The sequence below is a fragment of the Elaeis guineensis genome, chromosome 3 (genome assembly GCF_000442705.2).
Source record: "Elaeis guineensis isolate ETL-2024a chromosome 3, EG11, whole genome shotgun sequence".
NCBI classification, from domain to species: domain Eukaryota; kingdom Viridiplantae; phylum Streptophyta; class Magnoliopsida; order Arecales; family Arecaceae; genus Elaeis; species Elaeis guineensis.
The window spans coordinates 552,678-570,319 of NC_025995.2; the positions used below are offsets into that span (position 1 = coordinate 552,678).

A 17,642-nucleotide genomic window follows, 5' to 3' on the forward strand; every position below is an offset into this window, starting at 1 on the left:
CTCATGAGAAAAGGATATAGATCTGATTTCTGTGCACATCCAAATGTGGATGTTGAATTTTTAAAGCAAAATAATTGTGATTGTGCATTTCCATATTTTTTTTAGCAAATATGCTTCTCCATATGTAGTTGCATGGAATATTTGTTGCACATCTAGCTCAATAAATGCTAGCCATTTTATTACAAAAGGATCTGCATCCTAGTGGCGGCTTTAATCTCTTGCATCCATTTGGAGCTTTGATTTTCAAAGAGCGTATAATATTATACTATCAATTGAAATACATGGACATTCTGTGAATTATCAATTCTATATAACATTATGTGATGGATAATATATCTTTTATTCACAGATTCAAAACTGTCCCATTTGCTGCAGTGATTTTGAGCATGTCAACATTGAATGAAGTGTAATAGTCATGTATCTAATTTCATTGTCTTTATTTTATTAAATTAAAGAGATCCATGCTATGAAACATGGTTGGTGGGTAAAGAGTCCTACCTTATTGGTTAAGCTCATGCATTTGGCTCCTTTATAACCATACTGATTTGTTGAAACAAGATTCTAGTATTCCTTCCTGATCAATATTTTAAATGTTATGTTTTTGTGTAATAGGTGTCCCCAGAGGAGGCCTTGGAATATGGTGCAGAGACATACTTTCCAGCACTCCATGTTGGTTCTCAGATATCTACGACTGTGGTATGTTGTGAATATATTCAACCTGTATATATGCATCTTCTTGTTTGATCAATTTGACCACATCTGGTTAGTCATCATAGTATTCACCCATGGTATCAAACTTTGAAGATTGTAATCAGAATTAAGTGCTGGAACATTTTATCAGATATATCATCTTCTTTTTAATTAGCCACTAGGAGTTGCTGGTCTCATTAGTTGCCTCTGAGATGTTCTGTGAATGTTCACTATCTTTGCCTTCTTCTCTAGGTTTGGTGCACATTATATGAAAGATTTCTTGTTCATTTCACGGATATTTTGGGGTCTTCTAACGCTTATTGTCTTTGGTAAAGGCTTAATAGACTCCTTTTATATTATTGTTCTATAGTCCTGTTTTCTTTTCACACTAAAAGAACATGGGACTTACCTTTTGAAAGAAAAATTAAACGATGACATCAATGAAGGCAAATGAGAAGAATTAGAAGATATAATAGAAAGAAACAGAAAATGAGCACGAGTTATGTATATGGAGGATAATGTGGTGGAGAACTAGAATGGTATGTACTTAATAAGGGAGATTTGGAGAGGCTGCGGAGGGACGTGGTTTAGCCTGTTGTGAAGGGCTAGGATGAAATAAGGGTAGACTTTTGATGGCTCTAGCACTTAATAGGATCTAAGGGCTTATGATGCCTCTAATAGTGATAATGAGCAGACTTTGCTTTCCCCATCTTGTTGCTGTGACTAATATTAGAGAACTAGTATTATCACCATGATCTGCATCTTAGGTGTAATGATCACACAATCATCTTTGCAAATACCTTTATATAAGACCATAAGGGGATGGTCTACTCGTGTGTTAGATTGGTCCAATAGAAGAGGAAATTCAAGGGAATAGATTGACAAGAGAATGGAGAAGTCACAAAGGAGTGGGATAGAAAGTGAGAGGGGGAAAGAGAGGGGTGACGGGCCAAATCTAGGTGTGTCAAATGAGCAACTTTTTTACAAGCCTGCTCGAGTTTAGTTCACTTATTTGGCAAATAAGATGAGCTAGAGCTAGGCCTACCTCTAGCTTGCTCAATGTTGGCTTGATTTAGCTCGACATATGAATGTAATAAATTAATAGAAATGATTTATACAGACATTATTATTTTAATCATGATTTGGCAATAAAAATTATTTTTATATTTATTTGTTATAAATTAACGTAGATTATGTATAATAGAATATACTCTAGTTATAAGATTAATATAGCCGATATTATTGGCTCAAACTAGATAAAAGTATGTGCCAAAAAAAACCTTAAGCTTTTACTAGATCTACTAGACAAGTGGTTAGCGAACAACTTAAGTGTGGCTCAAAAAATGAGCTATCTCAAGCTTGGTTTGTTTACCATATGAACCTAGCTTGAGATACACCTAGCTTTCTTGTGTCTGGCTTGCTTACATCCCTCGCCAAGTGTGGCCAAAGAAAACTTTGTTTCTGGACAACAAACTAACATGAAACTCATGGCTCCAAACTTTTGTCCATCCTATATACTATATATACTATATAGCCTATCTTGACTTAAGACCAAGTGACTTGTGGCCCAGGTAACATAAAACTAACTTGGTGGTCAAGTAACTTAATATCTAAGTTTTAAGGGCAAAATAACCTAGTAGTTATAACTCTGATAGAATACTAAATTTCACAGACTTGTTCACTTTTGGATTGTCAAATAACTTTGATGCTCCAAGATGTTCGATTAATGGAGAGTCAAGATGTTTGTTTTACAATCAAGCTGCATCTTGTAGATTGCATTGCATAGGAGAGTCAATGGTTCCTCACCCAAGTCTATTCTTGGGAAACTATATTGGAACCTTGGATTGTGGTGTAGACTACCAAGATATACTATTTATTTAATTAGGACAACAAAGATTGTATGATAATATTTTGTAGGAATAAGCAAGCATTGAGGATTGTACTAGATTTCCTAGTAGATGCAACTCCTTGCCCATCTGGCATTCTCGCTTGTCCTTAATCATGTTAACATACTTATCAACATGCTTTGGATCGTTGCCTGATCTTTGCCTTGGCAATCATCATCGTACGATATAAAAAGACAATGTTGGGTACCTCTCACCATCTACAAACTTAAGCACTTGATACAAAGGTGCAAGTTCCCTATCTTAGCTCGCTTCCAGAATTAGTGGCTTGTGACTAATCCCTTCGCATGGATCCCTTCCATTCCTACAGGCATATCCACTCTCCTGCTGATCTGCTCCCGTGAACATTTGGGCAGACTTGGCTTCTTCTTAATGAGGCTATTGAGTGTAATGTAGTGCATGGCAAAATGAGTTACCAGTGTCTTAATATTTCAACTTGATGTGCTTTCTCATTAAAGCCAACACCTACGTGTGGTTATGTATGAACTTAATGACAGCTTAGGCTGTCTCCAACTATCTGCTTCATGCTGCGGACCTTTCCTATGCCCATTAGTATCAGGTCTATGCACTGAAAGATGTCGCACATCCGGAATCATGTATGCAGAAATCAGAACATACAGATTTTTAACTTTTAAAAACATGAACGCTGCGGAATAAAATCTGATCTAGATTAAACACTTTAATCTATCTAATATGCATTAAGTAGATCTAATCTACATATAACAGGATCGCTCACATGCTTTTAAGATGCTGAAAATAAAAATCAGATTTAAATAAAATCATAAATTCGGAGTCCGATCTCTATATCTTTGTGCAGGTCGATGATCTCCGCTGCTTATGATCGTGGTAATCCGATGAGGTTCCTACAGAGCTGCACATGCATCTGGTCTCTACGGGTATCTACACGAAGATCTAGATCCGATCAGAGGCTTGTGACTTCACCGGAGTGCTAGCTCCCTTACAAAAGATACCTAAGATACCTCTGACGGTTGATTCTGATTTCTCGTTTGGATCTCGAAGACTCTCTTAGATCTTGAAGAGGACTTGGAGAAAAAATATGTGGAAGAGGAAGAAGAAGATGTGGAATAGGAGAAACCCCTTTTTCTCTATTTTTATTTTCTTCTCTCAAACACCCAATGCCACAAGAACATGAAGCCCTAGAAAACCCTAGGAAGACCTCACACCTAAAAGGAGACCCTCTCCTATTTTTCTTGCCTAGGAAGGTATCGATGCCTCTTTGGTTTCTCTCACGCCCCACTTTATTTTTCACGATAAAAACCATCTACTTTTGTCGCACAAAATAAAAGGCTTTATGGTTTGGCATCTAGGAAGTTGGGATGAGGTCAAACCTCATCAAGATAAGGATTTAATCCTTATCAGGTTTCATCTTGAATTCAAATCAGATTTGAATTCAAATTTGAACCAATCTTAATCTAAGCCTTAAGCGTGAGATAGGAAGGGGCGACAACCACTTTGGCACGAAGAAACCTTATGCAAAAAGCAAAAGCACGTGAAGATATGCGGCGTGGGTATGGGGTGGTGCAAGGGAGAAGGGAGAGAGTCCCAGCCTCCTTTTGGTGCTTAATTTATTCCTAACTAATTTAAGAATTGGTTACACCGAAAAAGAAAATAATCCTAGTTTAACTAGGAATCAAATTAGATCCTAATCCAATTAGAAAATTGGTTAAACCCGTCCTGATCAAATCAGGCATTGGTCTCTCTTGCGATTGTGTTATCTCATAACTTAATTAGGCTTGATTTAATTAAATCCAAATCAATCTAAATTGAATTCAATTCAATTAGACTTGATTTTAGCTCCATTGCTCAATCAAATTGAGTCAATTAGTAATCCAATTGCTAATTAATCGTTTTACAACTCACTAACTTTTAGCGAATTGCTTTGTTGCAACTCTTGCACTGGATTAATCATCAATCATATTGACGATTAGATTCAGTAGCGATTTATAATCGTTAATCAACCATCTGATCGGTAAAGATCTTTGTGTGTGATCCCATAAGTTCTATTATGTCTGATAGTGAGATATATTGTGATCTCCATCATGATATCATCGAAATTCCTTTCGATGGATTGGAATGATTTCGACTCTGTCTATCAAGTATCATCGATCATCAAGATGATATTCGACGAGTCTTATGATCCATCAGTGATACCTAGCAATATGTAGTGACAACCTAGCAGAATAGAATATTGAACCTCTAGGTGCAGTTACCGTGTAGTTCGGTTTTTTTGTCGTGAGTCTCGATAAGACAGGTTAAGATAGGTTAAGGATAACTCGTCAAACCCATTTATCCGTCATATGTCAGATTCAATCGACTTGAATCCATTTTAAATCTTATGAAAACTTCTTTCCATCATTCACCTATCATGGTCATAGATTTTAGGATTCAATCTCATGAACTGCATAGGACCTCTTCCTATCTATCAGGATCGACAAATCTCATCCTGATGTGCACCTTATTCCTACGATGGACCTATTGTAGCCAACATACACCTCAAGGTTTTGAATAGCTAGGTAACCAAGTGTTGGTGTAGTTAAACTACAGAAATCTCACTATGAATAGCTGAGGCATCACAGGTCAAAAAACTATCTACACTATTGCAATTTTGAGCAAGTCACCGACGAATGGATAGTCATCCTAGTATCTTCTCGTGTTGGTCACACTTAGTACCTTTGATCTTTATCAAACACCTGCACTCTCGTTCCAGTGTCTCCACACTTTCGACTTGAGACTCATCTGTCCACAAAGAAAAATAATTTGTGCACCGATCTATCCAGATCAGTCACCATCCCCATGACGATCTATTGATCGGGAGCATTTAGGAATTAACTATTAATGACACGTATCTTAAATTCTCAATTCTTGAGAATACGTATTATCATCTGTTAATTTCTTGGACGATTCATGGACAATTAAAATACAACATGAATGAAAAATAATTCAAATTTTATTTATTTCAAAAATTTCAATTACAAAGTTATGTACCTAGAATGTGTATATGTATCAGCTAATCTGGCTTCTAGGACGTACATCTAACAAACTTCCACTTGACTTAAAGCCAATTGGATATGAATTTAAGCCCCACCTTCTCAAGGTGAGCTTCAGTCTTCTGTTGGCTCAGTGGCTTGGTCAGTGGGTCAGTCATATTTTCTGGGGAGTCGACTTTGCACCTCGACGAACTTCTTCTTGAAGCATTCATGAATGAGATGAAATCGTCGCTCGATATGTTTGAATTTCTGACGAGATCTCGGTTCCTTAGCGAGCGTTATGGTATCATTGTTGTCGCAGAAGAGTGAAACGGCATTTGATGGCATCACACCCAGTTCTGCTACGAACTTCTTGAACTAGAATTATTCTTTAGCAGCCTTCGATGCGTCGATGTATTCTGCCTCCATGGTGGAATATGCAATAATTGGTTGCTTGAAACTATTCCAGCTAATCGTACCACCATTGCACAGGAACACAAAATCTAATGTAGACTTTCTATCATTAATGTCAGATATAAAGTCTGAGTTTGTGTATCTTTGAACCCGCAAGTTTTCTCCAAAGATTAAGAAGAGATCTTTAGTTTTTCTCAAGTACTTGAGCATATTCTTCACAGCAATCCAGTGCTCTTCACCTGGATTCGACTGATATCTGCTTGTAATACTCACAGCAAAAACGATATCAGATCGAGTACATAGCATAGCGTATATGAGGCTCCCTATTATGGAAGCATAGGGAATCTTGCTCATATACTGAATATCTTCAGGTGTGTTAGGGCACATCTTCTTGGAGAGATGAACTCCATGCCTGAAGGGTAACAGATCTCTCTTGGAGTTTTTCATGCTGAACCGCTTCAGCACTTTCTCTATGTACAGTTGCTATTACAAACCTAGCATCCTCTTAGATCTATCTTTGTAAATCTTTATTCGCAGAATATAGGATGCGTCTCTAAGATCTTATATGGAGAACTCTTTGGACAATCAAACTTGCACAGAAGTCATCATGGGAATGTCATTCCCAATTAGGAGGATGTCATCCACGTACAATACGAGGAATGTGACAGGTCTCCCACTGATCTTTTTGAACACGCATGGTTTCTCCACATTCTTGATGAAATCAAACGATTATATCGCATCGTTGAATCAAGTATTCTGACTCTGAATCGCTTGCTTTAGTTCATAGATGGATCTTTGTAGTTTGCTGATCTTATGATTTCCATCACTGGACGTGAAACTCAAAGGCTACTCCATATAGATATCTTTTTCAAGATATCTATTCAAGAAGGCAGTTTTTATATCCATCTACCATATCTTATAGTCATGAGCTGCTGCAATAGCAAGTAATGTTCGAATGGACTTTAGCATGGCAATTGGCTAGAAGGTCTCCTGATAGTCAACACCTTCACGTTGACTATAGCATTTAGCCATAAGTCTAGCTTTAAACGTCTCCACTTTTCCATCCGAATCAATTTTTCTCTTAAAAATCCATTTGCATCTAATAGAAATTATTTCTGTTGGTGGATCTACTAAGGTTCAGATTTGGTTGGTATGCGTTGAGTCAATCTTTGACCTCATCGCTTTCAATCATTTTTCGGAGTCGATGTCTGACATTGCCTCGTCATAGATTTTAGGATCATCAACATGGTTCATATCACCCATGAGGAACATTTTCTCTACATCTTCTTCCAGCGTGCCCATGTATCTTTCAGGAGGATATGTGATCCTATTGGATCTACGAGGTGGAATGGGTTCTATAGGCTTTATGACTTGTTGCTCTTCAAAGACACTCTTCAAGCTGAATTTTTCTCCTACTACCTTCATCTTGGATAAAATCTCTTTCCAAGAATTTAGCATGCCGGCTCACAATCACATTGATCCTTCAGGAGATAAAAATAGTACCCCAAAGATTCTTTTGGGTATCCTATAAATCGAGATCTCATAGATCTAGCCTCTAATTTGTCCGTCTGTTGCCATTTGACATAGGCTGGACATATCTAAATTCTGAGATAATCAAAATTCGGCTTCTTATTATGTCATATCTCATATGGTGCAGTAGGAACGGATTTAGAGGGAACCCTATTAGTTAAGTAGTTGGCAGTCATTAAGGCATGTCCTCCAAAGAAATAAAAGAAGGTTGGTGAAGCTCATCAGGAAACGAACCATATCCAATAGGGTCCGATTTCTCCATTCTGAAATCTATTGAGTTGAGGCATTTCAGATGGAGTCTATTGAGAGACTGCTGTTTTTTTTGAGATAACCGAAAAATTTTTTACTCAGATATTCTCCTCGATCTGATCAAAGTATCTTAAGTGATTTTTTTAGCTTGCTTTTCTATCTCATATCTAAATTTTTTGAACCTTTCAAAGGCTTTAGATTTATGTCTCATAAGAAATACATATCCGGACTGTGAAAAATCATCGGTAAAGATAATGAAGTAGAGATAATCTCCTTTGGCCGGCACATCAAATGGGTTGCACACATCAGTATGTACCAAAGCCAATACCTCTGTGGTCCTTTTTCCGTGTCCTATAAAGGATAGTTTGGTAATTTTTTCTTGAAGACAGGACTCACAGATTGGATACGACTCGTTCGAGAACGAGTCTAAAAGATCTTTTTTCACCAGTTTGTTAATCCTTTCCTCTTCAATATGATCTAGCCTAAGGTGTCACATGTACTTTAGGTTAACCTCATCTCTGAATCTCTTAGATCCAATGGTATTCACAATTTGCTCAGATAAATTAACTGATTCATCTGTGTCAACATGCAAATGATAGAGATTGTTGATTAAGTGACCACGTGCAACTATTTTATTTTCAAAATAAATGGTGCAATGGTTCTTATTAAAACTAATTTCATAATCATCCTGTGCTAAGCATGAAATAGAAATCAAATTTCTACTCGCATTAGGTACACAGCAACAATCTCTTAGTTCTAGACAGAAACCAGACGGTAATCGAATAGGATAGGTCTTTACGGCCACAGCAGCAACTCTTGCTCTGTTGCCTTCTTGTAGAGTCATCTCCCCTAACCTCAACCTTCTACATTCCTTAAGATCCTGCATTGAAGTGCACAAATGTACACTAGAATTAGAGTTTATTACCCAACTGATAGTAGAAGAAACTGTTATTTAGGTTAGTCTCAATCACGAGCAGGTCCAACATACCTTCTAAAGGTGTGTTTCTTGAATTTTTCAGGGTCCCTATTGGCATTTTCTGGTTTAAGATACAACCTAGTTTTTCGGAACTTAAACCACCTTTTAAGTCCCTTAGCCAATCCTTACAGTTGGAATCTGATAATTGGTTGTTTTTTAAGATGTGGGCTAGACTATTAGAGGCAGATAATTTCTTACAATGAGAAGAAGTTTTTGGTTAGATTTTTGTAATTGATTTAAGTTTATTTTAAAAAATTTATTTTAAAACAAACTTAGCTTCCATTATTTCTTCGGATCCTAACACTCTTCTGGTTGGAAAGCGGAAACTCCTTCGCGAATTAAGGTTCCTAGTGGGTACTACGGTCTCATTGATTGGCACACCACCTCATCTGACAGATCTTAGTGAATGTGTCAACCAATGGATGGATAATTTTTGCCCAATATTTCTCAAGTAAATTGCAGCAGACTTGGTCTTTAAGCCCTTAAATTTCATCTGATAGATCTTGGCCTCATTCTTTAGTTAAGTCTGACCCGTCATTGAGCGCGAGTGAAGCCGTCATTGGACCCTCACCTGACAGATCTTGGACCCAATCCCATCTCCACCCCACTACAAATAGAGTGGTTGCTTCTCCTCTGATGCAACTAAACCATTGTATGTAGCCGAGAACAGTCAAATCAGAGAGGGCACGGTACTCTACAATGGTGGAAGACCCTTCGACTTAATATTATTGAGGAGTTTAATTGTTTACTACATCTCATGTAGATCCACAATTAAATTGGATCTACTAAAGAGATCTTGATTTGGTCTTATCAAATTGGTCCCATGGTGCAATGCAAATTGAAGTGGACTCAACCTTAAGCACCATAAAATCAAAATTGGTCCCCAAAAAGGCCAGGTAAGATAAGATGTGTGGGAGGCTCCTCGCTGCCTGTGGCAATGATCCTAATTAAATAACCACCATTTATGTTCTTGCCTTAGACACCAAATAAATCTACCAATTCGAGATTGAGTTGGTTTCGGTTTTCCACTATAAATTGCAATCACAACCATTTTCAATTTGAGTTCACGATACACCCTACATCAAGGGTTGTAGTGATATGGTGCAACCACTACATGTATCAATAAACCACATAAAACCTAATTGCCTTAATTTTAGATCTTTAATTCTCAATTTCAGATCTTAATTAAGTGCATTATGAAATTAGATTTAGTTTAGATGTCAAAATTATTTTAATATTTAAACATTTAATTATGCATCTCATATACAACTACATAAAATTCTGATTCATATTTAGATCCTAAATAGTTTTGGATCTAGAATTTTGCACAAAAGTAAATTTTTTTTCTTTCGTGGTTCTTTCTCTTGATTTATACAGGCACTTCTTTCACCATAGTCTTCTATGACAGGATGGCGTTTACTATGATTTTCGAAGAGTGTTTAGCTGCTAAGAAATCAATCTACATCTACATGTCACATAGGGATAAAAAGTTCATACATCTCACGTATTAACAGGATTTAATCCATCACATATTTTAGATTAGATCTAATCTAATTATTAAATTTGATTTTTAGATCTAAACATACACATCTCATGCTATATAGATCAAGTATACATCGCATGTATCATATAAAAATCAGATCATAAAGCATGTATTTCAGATCTATACATCTCATGCAACATAGATCTAACATGATCATTTCATGACATACATCTCATGCATCACATAAAAGCAGATCATAATCTCATACATCATATAAAATTAGATCATAATCTCATAAAAATCAGATCTGAAAGTTCTGATCAACACATTATCACATAACGTTCAACGATCCTTCTAGAATAAACTTTTATCAGAATGATCTCGAACTTTAACCAGAAATTTTCAGATCTATAAATCTGATTATTAGATCTAAGGATCTGATTTTCAGATCTTAAAAAAGTATGTGAACGGCAATGTGGCTCTGATACCACCTGAAGGATGTTGCACATCCGGGATCATGCATGTAGAAATCAGGACATACAGATTTTTAACTTTTAAAAATATGAATGCTGCGGAATAAAATCTGATTTAGATTAAACACTTTAATCTATCTAACATGCATGAAGTAGATCTAATCTACATGCAACAGGATCGATCACATGCTTTTAAGATGCTGAAAATAAAAATCAGATTTAAATAAAATCATAAATCCGGAGATCCGATCTCCATACCTTTATGCGGGTCGATGATCTCCGCTGCTGATGATTGTGGTAATCTGATGAGATTTCTACAGAGCTGCACACGCATCCGGCCTCTACAGATATCCACACGAAATCTTTGATGCGATCAGAGGCTGGTGACTTCATCGGGGTGCTAGCTTTCTTGTGGAAGACACCTTCTGACGGTTGATTCTGATTTTTCCTTCGAATCTCGAAGACTTTCTTAGATCTTGAAGAAGATTTGGAGAAAAAAATATGTGGAGGAGGAAGAAGAAGATGTGGAATAAGAGAAACCCTTTTCCCTCTAATTTTATTTTCTTCTCTCAAACACCCAACCCCATAAGAACATGAAACCCTAGAAAACCCTAGGAAGACCTCACGCCCAAAAGGCGACCCTCTCCTATCTTTTTCGCCCAGAAAGGTACCGACACCTCTCTGGTTTCTCTCACGCCCCACTCTATTTTTCAAGGTAAAAACGATCTACTTTTGTCGCACAAAATAAAAGGCTTTATGGTTTGGCGTCAAAGAAGTTGGGATGAGGTCAAACCTCAGCAAGATAAGGATCTAATCCTTATCAGGTTTCATATTGGATTCAAATCAGATTTGAATTCAAATTTTAACCAATCTTGATCCAAGCCTTAGGCGTGAGATAGGAAGGGGCGACAACCACTTTGGCATGAAGAAACCTCACGCAAAAAACAAAAGCGCGTGAAGATATGCGGCGTGGGTATGGGACGACGCAAGGGAGAAGGGAGAGAGAGTCCCAATAGACCAGGACTCCTTTTGGTGCTTAATTTATTCTTAATCAATTTAGGAATTGGTTACACCAAAAAAAAAATAATTCTAGTCTAACAAGGAATCAAATCAGATCCTAATCTAATTAGAAAATTGGTTAAACCCAAGTCTTGATCAAATCAGGAATTGGTCTTCCTTGCGATTGAGTTATCTCATAACTCAATTAGGCTTGATCTAATCAAATTCAAATCAATCTAAATTTAATCCAATTCAAATAGACTTGATTTCAGCCTCATTGCTCCATCAAATTGAATCAATTAGCAATCTAACTGCTAATTAATCCTCCTACAGCTTGCTCTCTTAGCGAATTGCTTTATTACAATTCTTGCACTGGATTAATTATCAATCATATTGACGATTAGATCCAATAGCGATTTATAATCGCTAATCAACCATCTGATCAAACAAAGATCTCTTTTGTATGTGATCCCTTAGATTTCATTCTATCTGGTAGTGAGATATACTGTGATTTCCATCACAATATCATCGAAAGTCTTTTTGATGGGTTGAAATGATTCCAACTCTGTCCATCAAGTATCATCGATCATCAAAATGATGCTCGACGAATCTCACGATTCATCAGTGACACCTAGCAGTATGTAGTGACAATCCAATAGAATAGAATATTGAACCTTTAGGTGCAGTTACCGTGAAGTTCGGTTCTTCTGTTGTGAGTTTCGATAAGACGCAGAACAAGGATAACTCATCAAATCCGTTCAGTCATATGTCAGATTCAATCGACTCGAGTCCATGTGAAATCTTATGAAAATTCTTTTCCATCATTTACATACCATGGCTATGGATTTTAGGACTCAGTCTCATGAACTGCATAGGATCTCTCCCTATTTACTAGCATCGAACTGATTTCATTTTGGTGCATATCCTATTCCTACAATGAACCTACTGTAGCCAACATACATCTCAAGGTTCTGAATGGCTAGATAACTAAGTATTGATATAGTCAAACTACAGAAATCCCACTGTGAACAACCGAGGCACCGCAGGTCAAAGAACTATCTACACCACTGCAATTTTGAGTAAGTCACTGGCGAGTGGATAGCCATCTTAGTGGCTTTTCGTGTTGGTCACGCTCAGTACCTTGATCTTTATCAAGCATCTGCACTCTTGCTCCAGTGTTCCCATATTGTCGACTCGAGACTCGTCTACCCATAAAGGGAAGCGATCTGTGCATCGATTTATCCGAATCAGTCATCGTCCCCGTGACGATCTATCGATCGGATGCATTTAGGAATTAACCGCTAATGACACGTGCCTCAAATTCTCAACTCTTGAGAATACGTGTCGTTATTTGTTAATTCCTCGGATGGTTCATGGACATAATTAAAACACAACATGAATGAAAAATAATCAAAATTTTATTTATTTCAAAAATTTTAATTATAAAGTTATGCCCCTAGAATGTGTACATGCGTCAGCCAATCTGGTTTCTAAGGCATACATCTAACATGCACTCGGCAGCACATGAATTCTAGAAAATTTATGGGCTTTTAATTGTTAGAATATCCTAATGGTCTTGTATTTTGGTCTATTATTAGTAACCACTTGTTTGACATGCTACTCCCTTGTTTGGTCAATTACATATTCTATCAAGCTTGGGATGTTTTGGATGTCATTCACCTTGTCAGAAGCATTAATTGACTTGTAGAAGAATGTTTTCTTGTCATGCTATGTCAAAAAATTGATGATGCTTCGTTTGTTAGGCCCCATCCAACCATTAGGGATGGCAACAGGTCGGGTATGTCTTGGGTTGGTCAATATCCGTACATGCCCCAGGCCCCATAATTAAAAAGCCCTAGCCATACCTACAGTCCCCATCTTGAGTCGGGTAAAATAGATGGTGTGGTTTAGGTCGGGTAGATTAGATAAGATGGGTTCTTGGGTTGCGTAAGGAACTCATCAAGTAAACATTCTAAAATATTTGTAACTGCGAAAGGGGGGATTTAGGTTAAGTCTGTATCATCTCGGGTTTGGGATGGGGTATACCATTACCCATATTGGCTTGTACCCGTTTTGGATCTAGAACCCATATCTGCCCTGAGTTTAAAGTGGGTCTGATAAAACCTGCCCCATTCGGATAGGGTATCTGGTGGGTTGGCTACAATGCCATCCCTACCAAACATCACACATCAATGCTAATCTATAAGTATCCCACTCGCATTGATAGGAGGCTATCCATCTTTCTAGCTCTTCCTTATTATTATCATGCAACTCATCATAGATATCCCTCAATCCTAGAGAATCGACACTTTGACTGGCTTTCTTGCTGGAACTGATGGTAGAACGGTACTTGGTGTTGTCTATGACATTTATAGGAATGTGGTTGTGGTTGAAACAAGCAGCAGTAGCTCTCCACATGACCCTTTTATGATCCTTGATGAGCATGGAATCAAATCTTTGCTGTTTTGAGTCTTTGTTGGGGAAGGCACGTGGATCTAAGTCATGAATAGTCATCACTGCTGGTATATCTCTAGGCCATGTTCCCTTCTTGCTGGTAAAAGCTCCAAACATGGATGATATCTGGCAGCCATCATTGCTAACAACCTCTCTCACTAATTTTCTCCCGCAGCCTGCGTCTATCTTAGCAGAACCAGAAGTAATATCCCCCTTGTAATGTGAGGACCCAAACCGTGCCTCGTGCTTGGTAACCTCTTTCCTATGCCATTAATCATTTAATTGTCCTGTATTGCAGCCCGAATATTGCCCTCCTTCATGTTATCTGGATCCAACATCTCATGGTACTCTAGATAACTGGAGGTTAGAGTAATATGATGGTGGCTTAGTTGCCAGACAATCAATCTCTGAGTGTTTATGCATTTTTTTTGGTTCTTCCTGAAGTCAGGAAAGTACTTCTTCATCAATTAGTGAGCCTTTTGTGTATATTTCTTGCATGCAGTCATGTTAGGATGATCACTAGCCAAATGCTGCCTCAATCTCATCATGCACCTCCTTTTAATCAACATTGGGCCACCTGCACCTCCAAGGATGCTGGCCCAAGATCATTGTTGCATGCTCTAACAAATATCAACATCTTTATCCTTCTTCTTGAACCCATTTCTGCAAGTTTGACCGTTGCACATCATGAACCACCTCATCATTACCACAAATTACATAGTGTATCTACACTTTTTAAAAAATAAAAGATATTTATATATTTTAGATATATTATTTAATGCATGTGGTAATTTGTAATGTAAAAGCTATGCATGTTGGCCTAAATATATGGCCCAATAATCAGCATACATCGCCCAAACTTTTGTGATTTTTAGCTGAATTACTAATTTTTAAGTTATCAAACGCTTTAAAATTTGATAACTTCTATTCAATTACAAAACCTGGCTGAATTACTTCTGAAAATACTTTTAAATTATCTATGCGGAATAGTATTTTTTAAATATTTTTCTGTTTTCTTAAGTATTTTTAATTATTTTTTTATGTATTTATAAAATACCTTAATGATTAATTTTAATTTGGACTTATATAGAATCCCATCAGGACACTAAAAATTTGTCAGCCCATGGTTATGGCTCCTTTTTTTTTTTTGTAAAATATATTTGTGAGGTTCAGGTAGCCGTGGTCTGAGCAAATTGGAACAAATTAGTGCCAAAAAGAGACAACAAGCAATATGAACACCCAAAACATGCTACCATTTTTTTGAGTTTGAACATTACTTTTTGTTAGTATTTTTCAAACCAAAAATAATCAAAAAATTACATGATTTAAGAAAAATCATGTTTGCTTCATCAATGTGTAGATCACCCCTAGATCTACATGATATCATCACTTGATGCCAAAATTCAAAACTTAGACATAATTTACTCTAATCTTATCATTTTAGTCTGTTTTAGACAAAAAAAGAGAAGAATGAAGAGCAGAAAGGGATTATACTTGATCTTATCTTAGATTGGGGCTCAAAACCATAAGGACATCCTTCCTCTCCTGATTTTCTCACCCTCCCACCTTTTCCTTCATGCTCTGAGTAGAAAAGAGAGGAGAAAGTCACTGGGATGCTTTCTCTTCCCTTTTTACTCGTGGGAGGGAAATTGATTCAAACCAAGTCATACCAAGCAGAACCAGGTTTGGACTGGTTCGGACCAAGTCTTGAACCGAACTAGGAAAATCGACCTGGTTCTGCACTAGTTTGGGTCAAATTTAGAAACCTTGTTCAAAGGAGCCATAAAAAAGTAGGAAACAATTGTAAAGTTAAATTAAGGACGCAATTGAATATGTTTCCATGAAGACAAATATAGTGCTTGAAAACATACATATCTGTGTACATATGTGCGAACATGTCTATGTAGGTATGTAGCATCATACAAACCATGTGTAACATACAAACCATGTGGACATATATACATTTAGGCATACATAAATAGATGCATATCATGTGTGCATACATACATACAGAAGTGTGTATGTGCATACATACATTTAGTTCTCAAAAGTGGATACTGGATAGATATTTAGGGTTTAGGGGCCTCATTTGCCATGAACCTGGACTTGAATTTACTCAAATCCCGAGTTGCACCCATCATTGTCTAGCAACAGTATCACTATTATCGAACCATCTTGATAAGAGCTGTCAAATTGTGTGCAGTACATTGCAAGCCTCTCATGTTGACTAAAATTCCAATTTTAAAACTTGTACATAACAGTACACTTTCTATTATTGTACTGCAAGCCTCTCATGTTGACTAAAATTCCAATTTCAAAACTTGTACATAATAGTACACTTTCAAAGATACAATAATTGAACACTACTGAAATATTGCCTACGTATAATGGTTAAATGTCGAAGGCCTTTGTTTATTGGCCTCATACAGTCTTACCTGCAGTAATATCAGGTTAGGTAAGTTAGAGTGGTGCAAGAATATAGATGATTAATTGAGAGAAGGATCTTGAGAGACCCCCTAATTATCTAAGTCTTCCACTCTGTTGCATGCACATGCATACAAGAATCAGACTCAGACATACAGTGACTTGGAAAGAGGTAAAAAGGGGATGCGAGGATGCACAGAAAAATAATTTTAATTAAACTGTATTTATTTTTGAAAATGTTGTATGAAGAAAATATGACAAGATATTATCGGTGTGTTTCTCAAACTTCCTAATTTGCCAAGCAGTACAATTTAAAGGATATTTTGCAATTTTATTAAAATGTCTACATCCTTGACCAATCTTTAAAAGGAAAAAAGTTTATTTTTAACATTGTTATGGTGGGTTGAACTCATTGTTGGAAGAGTCAAATCATCCACCTATCTATAAAAGTGGGAGAAAGAATATAAGTGTCCAAGTTTCTGATGCTTATCCAATTTGGATGTGTATTTGACATGCATTCTTGGAGCCGGATATGAGTGTCCATGTAACACAGCTTCCACATGCTTGTAAATTGAAGGAAAAGCTTCCAACTTTTTCTACATAATAATGACTAGAAGAGGGACGTGAATGATTCTTAAACAAAAGAGCTTATAGTCTCATATCTCAATTAACCTTGTAATATTCTCCTCCTACTGAATATTGTTCTTTCTACATTTTGGAGAGTAGATATTTGATTGGTCTGGCTCCCGCAGTCATGTAAACCACAACTTTTGTTAATCTTGCCTTCCTGCTGCTTGTATAAGTTGTATGGATCAGTGATTAAACCAGGACAATTTTAATTGATGCACTTGTTTGGGAAGATATATGAGATGCTGAATTATTGTATTTGTATATAGAATGCTAGGAATCATCTGCATATTTTTTGTCAGCATAGCTTTTTTTGTTGACCATCTTTCCTACTTCTGAAATTCTTCCTATTTGGCTATCTTTGCAATAGCGTACATATTAGTTGAAGTACTTGACTCTATACTAAAATTTAATAGGAATCAATATAAACTT

At 36.8% G+C, this 17,642-nt stretch overlaps 1 protein-coding gene across 2 annotated transcripts in view; it reads left to right on the forward strand.

Moving 5' to 3' along the window:
* The window catches only part of LOC105042440 (uncharacterized), a 43,189-nt gene that overhangs the window by 5,045 nt on the left and 20,502 nt on the right, over nucleotides 1–17,642 (forward strand). For both annotated transcript variants that reach the window (XM_010919657.2, XM_010919658.3), the window contains exon 6: nucleotides 613–696. In XM_010919657.2, the coding sequence (XP_010917959.1) occupies nucleotides 613–696 (84 nt within the window). The remainder of the gene's footprint in view (nucleotides 1–612; nucleotides 697–17,642) is intronic.